The 8,962-nt window shown below is 47.8% G+C and overlaps 1 protein-coding gene across 1 annotated transcript in view; it reads left to right on the top strand.

Moving 5' to 3' along the window:
• LOC121540757 (bestrophin-2-like) overlaps window positions 1-5,253 on the top strand; it is a 7,620-nt gene extending 2,367 nt beyond the window's left edge. Inside the window, 10 exon segments of the mRNA XM_045207625.1 lie at window positions 760-993; window positions 1,406-1,560; window positions 2,002-2,079; window positions 2,890-3,042; window positions 3,239-3,319; window positions 3,558-3,606; window positions 3,609-3,646; window positions 3,648-3,709; window positions 4,185-4,624; window positions 4,925-5,253. Coding sequence (XP_045063560.1) covers window positions 760-993; window positions 1,406-1,560; window positions 2,002-2,079; window positions 2,890-3,042; window positions 3,239-3,319; window positions 3,558-3,606; window positions 3,609-3,646; window positions 3,648-3,709; window positions 4,185-4,624; window positions 4,925-5,253 — 1,619 coding nt within the window.
• Window positions 5,254-8,962: the final 3,709 nt, after the last annotated feature.

Genomic DNA, 8,962 nt, shown 5'->3' with positions numbered 1-8,962 from the left:
TGTTTACTTTCTGAATTTAAATGGTATGGACCCTTTAAAACCCTGGAGCTCAGTAATCACTCAACCCTTTAAAACCCTGGAGCTCAGTAATCACTGAACCCTTTAAAACCCTGGGGCTCAGTAATCACTGCAACTTTAAAACCCTGGGGCTCAGTAATCACTGCAACTTTAAAACCCTGGAGCTTAGTAATCACTGAACCCTTTAAAACCCTGGAGCTTAGTAATCACTGAACCCTTTAAAACCCTGGGGCTCAGTAATCACTCAACCCTTTAAAACCCTGGAGCTCAGTAATCACTCAACCCTTTAAAACCCTGGATCTCAGTAATCACTCAACCCTTTAAAACCCTGGAGCTCAATATTCACTGAACCCTTTAAAACCCTGGGGCTCAGTAATCACTCAACCCTTTAAAACCCTGGAGCTCAGTAATCACTCAACCCTTTAAAACCCTGGAGCTCAATAATCACTCAACCTCCCCACATAAACTGAAGTTACAGATCAACCATGTGTGTGATAATAGTGTGTGTGTCAGAGAACACCATAGTGCTCAATCATAACTGTATGTGAAACCTTTCTGAGGTTTCTGTATTGGAGCCTCCTGTTTTGATGAGTCAGATGTATTATGCTTGATCATTATGGGATGATTATAAGACAACGTAACGATCAGGGGTCGTACATGCAGGTCACAGTAGTATTACAGCCATTGATAAATAACATGTTTTTAGTCATCTCCATGTGTGTTTGTCTGTGTCTCCCTCAGGTTTCTATGTGACCCTGGTGGTGTCTCGGTGGTGGGGTCAGTTTGAGAGTGTACCCTGGCCGGACCGGCTGGGTGCGCTGGTGGGGGGTCACGTCCGCGGTACCGACGAGAGCGCCAGGCTGACTCGCCGGACCCTGATACGTTACGCCAACCTGTCTGGCGTGCTCATTTACCGATCGGTCAGCACGGCCGTCTACAAGAGGTTCCCCACCATGGAACACCTGGTGCGGGCAGGTACGACCTACGACCTCTAGCCTACGACCCCAATCCTAACCCTTTATCCTAGTTGACCCCAAGAGGTTCCACACCATGGAACACCTGGTGCAGGCAGGTACGGTGTGATGTCATACACACTGGCAGTTACGCTGTGTCACGCCAATGTTGCAATTATATGACGTCTGCGTTGACTTTATGGTCGAAATATGACGTCTTTCCCAAGATATCTTGATCCCGTCATAAAAAAACACATCTTTATCCTACCATACTGCTTGTAACAGAGACCAGTTGCTTGTAATCTGGTTATATGATGTCTTCCCAACCAGAAAATGGCATTAAAAGACATTGTGTGCCAAATTTTTGCCCGCTGGGCATCAGCCTCAAACTGGCTCCTAGTAACTCCTCCCCTTCCTGTGTGTTTGTCCCCCAGGCCTGATGACAGCAGAGGAACACAGGCAGTTGGAGGAGCTGCCCTCACCTCATAACAAGTTCTGGGTTCCTTGCATGTGGTTTGTGAACCTGGCTCTGAGGGCCCGCACCGAGGGACGCATCAACAATGACGTGGCGCTATCAGCCATTCTCAATGTAAGTCTCTCTGTGTGTGTGTGTGTGGCCAGGGTGTGTGTGTGTGTGTGTGTGTTTGTGTGTGGCCAGGGTGTGTGTGTGTGTGTTTGTGTGTGTGGCCAGGGTGTGTGTGTGTGTGTGTGTGTGTGTGTGTGTGTGTGTGTGTGTGTTTGTGTGTGTGGCCAGGGTGTGTGTGTGTGTGTGTGTGTGTTTGTGTGTGTGGCCAGGGTGTGTGTGTGTGTGTGTGTGTTTGTGTGTGTGGCCAGGGTGTGTGTGTGTGTGTGTGTGTGTGTGTGGCCAGGGTGTGTGTGTGTGTGTGGCCAGGGTGTGTGTGTGTGTGTGTGTGTGGCCAGGGTGTGTGTGTGTGTGTGTGTGTGTGTGTGTGTGTGTGTGTGTGTGTGTGTGTGTGTACACATGTTATTTTTTCCTCACATTGTTCCATGTCTCTCCTCCTGTCTGCAGGAATTGATTACGTTGCGGACACAGTGTCTGAAGCTATACAGCTATGATTGGATCAGCCTACCCCTTGTGTACACCCAGGTTCTGTTATATATGTTTTGTAGTTCTACTTAAAGCCCCATGCAGTCTTTTACATTTTATTTTAAAATCATCACTGTAAGTCACTGTGTGTGTTTATTTCATGAAATTAACTCCAAATATATATTTTTTATTGAGCCTCTGTCACGATCGTTGTAGGGAATAGACCAAGGCGCAGCGTGATGAACGAACATGTTTAAACTTTATTATCTTTAGTGATAATAGACAACAATAACCAAAACAAGAAACGACTCGTGAAGTCCACGGTAACAATGACCAACACGGAACAAGAACCCACAAACACAAAGGGAAAACAGATAGTTTAAATATGGCTCCCAATCAGAGACAACCAACGACAGCTGACACTCGTTGCCTCTGATTGGGAGTCACTCTGGCCAACATAGAAATAAACACAACAGAAAGAACACACCCTGGCTCAACATATAGAGTCCCAGAGCCAGGGTGTGACAGTACCCCCTAAAGGCGCGGACTGCGACCGCGCCTCAACTTGAACAAAACAGGGGAGGGCTGGGTGGGCATTCCTCCTCGGCGGCGGTTCTGGCTCCGGCCTTGCCCACCACCCTCCAGAGTCCCAGAGCCAGGGTGTGACAGCCTCCTTTCGCCAAGATGCTCAGTCTGATCGTGTGGGCGTGTTGATATACATTTTTATATATTTAAATACCCAGCCCTGATTGGCGGATAGGACTCTAGCGCTTACCCTGCTTACCCCTTCAAAGTAGGAGGATACATATGCAAATAAGAGATGACTGGTCATTGGTCTAAATAATCAGATCAGTAGTGTTTTTGTGTTAGGTGGTGACAGTCGCAGTCTACAGTTTCTTCCTGGCATGTCTGATTGGTCGACAGTTCTTAGACCCCGCCCAGGGCTACGCTGGTCATGACATCGACTTATACCTGCCTGTCTTCACCCTGCTACAGTTTTTCTTCTACATGGGCTGGCTCAAGGTGGGGACGAGGGAGGGAGGGAGGGAGGAGGGAGGGGAGGAGGGAGGGAGGGAGGGAGGGAGGGTGGGAGGGAGGGAGGGAGGGAGGGGTGGGAGGGAGGGAGGGAGGGAGGGAGGGAGGGAGGGTGGATGGATGGATGGTTGATTGTATGATTGATTGATTGGTTGATTAATTGATTTTCGCTGTGTGTGGACAGGTGGCAGAACAACTGATAAACCCGTTTGGGGAAGACGACGATGACTTTGAAACCAACTATCTGGTTGATCGCAATCTACAGGTTTGGTGTCCTCCATTTAAAATGCCATTAAATTCTTCTGCTCTATTTGGCTAATCATTTAATTTGTTCATTAGGCTATGCGGAACAGAAAACAAACGTTTTGCAACAGGAACTTACAATAAGCGCGTCTTATTGGAGAAAGCCAGGTAGTCCCTCCCTGTTTCAGACTGTTTTCATCCATTTGATGCCTAATGAACACAACCCTGTACTACCTCCTATCCTGTTCTATCCCTCCAAGGTGTCCCTGCTGTCTGTGGATGAGATGTACGACACTCTCCCATTGGTAGAGAGGATAAGTACTGGAACGAGTCTGAACCCCAGCCTCCTACACTGCAGCCAGCGCAGAGAGCACCGCAAACCTTCCTTCATGGGCTCAGCCCTGAACATCAGGTACCCTAAACTCCAAAAAGGGTTCTGCGGCTGTCCCCATAGGAGAACCACTCCTATCACCCCTCTAGTGTGCTAGCTAACACACTCCTATCACCCCTCTAGTGTGCTAGCTAACACACTCCTATCACCCTCTAGTGTGCTAGCTAACACACCCTATCACCCCCTCTAGTGTGCTAGCTAACACACTCCTATCACCCCTCTAGTGTACTAGCTAACACACTCCTATCACCCCTCTAGTGTACTAGCTAACACACTCCTATCACCCCTCTAGTGTGCTAGCTAACACACTCCTATCACCCCTCTAGTGTACTAACTAACACACTCCTATCACCCCTCTAGTGTACTAACTAACACACTCTTTTCACCCCTCTAGTGTGCTAACACACTCCTATCACCCCTCTAGTGTACTAGCTAACACACTATTTTCACCACTCTAGTGTGCTAGCTAACACACTCCTATCACCACTCTCTCTAGTGTTCCAAAAGAGGAGATGGAGTTCCAGTCCAACCTGGAGCAGATCAAGGAGCATGAGGAGGCCAACCACTCTACTCCTCTCCTGGGGGGTCTGAGTCGCCTCCTGGGGGTTCAGTCCCCAGTCTTCCCCCGCTCCTCCATCTCCTCCCGGGTCTCCCTGCTCCGCCGGCGACCCGGAGCTCCGTTCAGCCGCTTCCCCCTCTCCCTGCACACCGAGGGGGCCACCTTCACGCCGGGCCCCGGCCCCCGCCACGACTCCAGCCACCTGGACTACGTCTTCTCCTCCATGCCGCTGTACGAGATGTCCGGCTTCTACAGCTGTCCCCAGACCCCCATCCACTGTGTTCCCCCGGCCATGCCTCACCTGCGGCCCGCCCGAGGAGCTCACACCTGGGATCGCAGCTCCCAGCCCCTGGCCCCTCCGATGGTGGGCTCTGGAGGTCTGCTACCCCCCTGACACCCCGAGTCAATGCCCCCTCTGCCCTCCTCTGCCTTCCCTGGCTGAGTGAGGAGGGGAGGGTCCTTGTCTTCCGGCCTTCTCCTTCCTGATCCTGTTTACCCTCCGGAGTTCTGCCTCATATCGAAGCCCGCGGGCAGGGCCTGCTGTCTCGAGCCAGCCCCTGCCTCCTGTATGTCTCTGGATAACACACCATTGCCCGACGGCCTACAGCCTGACCCCTCAGCCCCAGGGAGGTGGAGGGGAGAGGGTGTTCTCTTTTAACCCTCCTCTCGCACCCCAGCAACCAATCCCAACACCAGCTCCTCTAGTATCAACGCCACCAGCACTATGAGCAACACCAATCCCAACACCACTACTCCAGCCAACTTCTGCAATGGTACCAGCCACAACAACGTTTGTAACCATGCCAATTTCAACAAAGCAGCACTCAACGAGCAGGTAGCAACAGTGGTACCAAGAGGACCGAGCAGCAACGTCATCAACATCGCCATTTCCACTTCCGCGTCCCCTCAGCAATCAGCCATTCAACATCCAAACTCGCCCAATGATTCGGGGATTTCATTGGCTGAGGGAGAGCCCTCACTGGTTGGGAGCTCTGGTGGTGGATAGTGGGATGAACAAGGCTCCTGGGGGGGGGGGCAGGACTGAGGAGGGAGATGATTGGACAAGGCTCCTGGGGGACGGGTACAGGACTGAGGAAGGAGGGAGATGATTGGACAAGGCTCCTGGGGGCGGGTACAGGACTGAGGAAGGAGGGAGATGATTGGACAAGGCTCCTGGAGGGGGCGGGTACAGGACTGAGGAAGGAGGGGAGATGATTGGATAAGGCCTGGGGGGCGGATACAGGACTGAGGAAGGAGGGAGATGATTGGACAAGCCTCCTGGGGGGGACGGGGGCAGGACTGAGGAAGGAGGGAGATGATTGGACAAGGCTCCTGGGGGGCGGGAGCAGGACTGAGGAAGGAGGGAGATGATTGGACAAGGCTCCTGGGGGGGCGGGAGCAGGACTGACAAAGGAGGGAGATGATTGGACAAGGCTCCCTGGGGGCGCGTGGGAGCTGGACTGAGGAAGGAAGGAGATGATTGGATGAATTGGGGGTTCAGAAGTAGTCTGTCTTTGGACTTGAGGTTTCCCTCACCTCTGAAATTGTCTGAGAGAATCTTGTCTAATGCCAGGCGAACACTACGACTTCTAAAATCCTAACATCGCTGAGCCTAAATCGGGGCCAAAATCAAGAATCTTGTCTGGGATAATCTTGTATGGAGAATCTCACACTGGATTCCAGCAAATAAACCACAGTGAAATCTACTGAAGAATAATTTATTAAATCAACCCCTTATAAACACCAAGTTCTCATGCTCCTAAACACTGGTGGCTGTTTATTTACCCAACAACTTTGTTCCAGTGAGTTCTATAAAAGGGTAATCTACGCATTTAAAAACACCCGATTCCCTCTATAGTTCACTATTTTTGACCAAGGCCCATGTAGTCTATGGGCCAGGAGAAACTGTTATCCATGGTTTGGTTTTCTTTAAACAGCCACTACTTCAGCTAACTATAGCCACCCCTAGCTAACAAGCGGTGGAAGTGAATGGGGCTGTTTTTAGTGGTGGTTAAGAGAAAACCGACCCCTGGATTAGTTTCAACTGGCCCATTGACTGCTTTCAGGGTGAAGAACCATCTAACATCAAGTTGTAAAAATCCGAACGTTCTCTTTTTAAAGACCCATCAAACATAATCTGAACTGTATGCTGATAGCAAAAGGACGATTTATCGACGATGAAGCATCGGATGGAGGAAAGGAGGATCGGCTCTACTTTTGCATCTCACCAGATGTTCAGGATGTTTTTGACGCTACCAGAGACCGGGATGAGTTACGGATCACGGCGCGCGATCAGAGCGTTGAATCTCTCCTTCGTTCCTAAGTCAACACAGCATTTTGCCCGCCAAACGCCAAACGTTTTCAGAAAATTGCACAAAAGGAAGGTGAGGCTAGGGTTGTTGCAGTGACCATATTACCGACATACTCTGGACATGCGTTAGTAGTACCCAACTGGCTAACGACCATCAGGTCGCGAACCGCCTGGTACTCAGCGCTCTATTGTCTCTCTAACCACTCTGCCCACCGATGCAAATGCAATTCAAAATCACATCAAACACTTATCAATAGTATCATGCTTTTAAAAATCACCATTAAGCAAAAAATAAAAAAAGTTACCTCACTTTGATGATCAATTTGATGAAAGAAGTTTAACAACATAAAAAAAAAAGATTTAAGAAATATATATATTTTTAAAGATTTAAGATGTCTTTGGTACATCATTAGTCTAGCCTATACTCTCAAATTAAACACATTATAGTAATCATATTTTGAGTGTGGACTGTATTATTATGCATAATGGATGACCTGGTTACCTTATGCTACGCTCCAAAATGTCTATCCGTGCGTCTGGGAGAGAACGTATCGGCCTAGGCGATGCTGTTAGTTCAGTGATTGTGCAGGGCAGCTTACAGATTTAGCCCACAATTATAGTGCATTTGTATTTGATTTTGATTAGCCTAGTAATAGGGCATTTTTTTATATTTTCATAATTAATATGCTGACACATCACCTTTTAGCTACAGTGTCCTGACTGTCCACTATAATCCAAATAGGTCAGATCAGGTTTGCAATTAATAACTTCAATCAGACCCCCTTTCACCCGTAGAGGGGATTTAACAGCTCACACCCTGTTGTAAATCAACAAAGAAGGCCAGGATCTCCCTCTCAAGATCCATCCAACGAATGTCTTTGTTCCAACAAACTTTTTTCCAACTGAAACACGTTCAAAAAGTGAATACTGGAATAATATTTCTAACATAGAACATGGGGAATGGTCGATCTATAGAACACTAAGGTCATTTGGGGTTGTTATTTTGTGATGTCATTAAAAATGTTAGAAAGGAAATACTGTAACTTGGAAAGTATACCCACTACATGTACGAAGAGTCCATCCTATGCGTTGGGCATATAATATGAAAATTGATGAAAGTGTTTTTGTTAAGAGAGGGATGTGATTTGAAAGGTTATGAGAGATAATTGTTTTACAGTGAGTAATCGCCGCCCAAACTGAGGTCAGTGAGCGTGTCAGCCTGCGGAACCGCCCCCTTTCGAGCAGAGTGTATAAAAGGATGGGGGGTTACGAATGAACATATCAGACCAGAAAGACGTAAAGCTGCAGCTGCACGTGTTAAAGTGGTTTTGAACTCTGAACTTTGCAACACGAGGTGGGGAAGGAAAACTCACCTCCCGGACAATCGCTGGTACGGCTGATTAGCTGTCCTAAGTAAAGTATCTTCGAAAAGCGAATTTAAGTAGGACCTTTCCTCTGTTACTCTGCTCAAACCATCGTATTACGCTACTCTCATCACCCCCACTGGGGAACCATGGATACGGCTGGCTATCCTATCTTCTAAGAAGCAACTCCAAGAGCAAATGGAAAAATGGAAGGAAAATTCATTCTGTAGTTCTGTTCAGGACTACACGACAAGTCACCGGATACCGGACAACTACAGAGGAGAACAACAGTAGAAGACTTGTTGGAACTTTTTTGGACAGTCAGAGCCTTACAAGCGGGCCGCGAGAAGGCCCAACTCCCTTTCCAGGGCGGTCCTGTCCACCGAGAGATACATGGCGAACCAGACATTTTCAAGTAAATACATTCACGATTTCCTACTCAAAGAGGGCGGCAGTTTGTGTGCAAAGTATATGGGTACTGTAGGTCAGCATAGTTTCTGAATGGATCAAATTATTATCTCTGTCCCTCTCTCTCTCTCTCTCCGTCTCTTCTTGTTAACAAGCAGCCATGTTGTTGTCATTCCTCTAGGGACCTGTTATCAGCGTATTAAGTCTCCAGTCACTAACCGCTGCAGAGTGTGTGTGTTTATCCTGTGTTCCCATTTAATTAGCTAGTAAATCAATAATTAAACACATTTGTGTAGTAATGAATCATAAGTAAGGCTCGGGTTTTTGCAGATGCAAGGAGGTTACGACTGTTCAGAACGATCATATGATACGAGGTTGTGATTAATAAATTGACTGTTGATTTTTTTATTTCACCTTTATTTAACCAAGTAAGCCAGTTGAGAACAAGTTCTCATTTACAACTGCGACCTGGCCAAGATAAAGCAAAGCAGTGCGATAAAAACAACAACAACACAGAGTTACATATGGAATAAACAAAACGTACAGACAATAACACAATAGAAAATCTATATACAGTGTGTGCAAATGTAGTAAGTTATGGAGGTAAGGCAATAAATAGGCCATAGTGCAAA

Source organism: Coregonus clupeaformis, chromosome 26 (genome assembly GCF_020615455.1).
Source record: "Coregonus clupeaformis isolate EN_2021a chromosome 26, ASM2061545v1, whole genome shotgun sequence".
Taxonomy (NCBI): domain Eukaryota; kingdom Metazoa; phylum Chordata; class Actinopteri; order Salmoniformes; family Salmonidae; genus Coregonus; species Coregonus clupeaformis.
The sequence above is the reverse complement of the archived record's forward strand: the minus strand, read 5'-3'. Positions and strand labels throughout refer to the sequence as shown.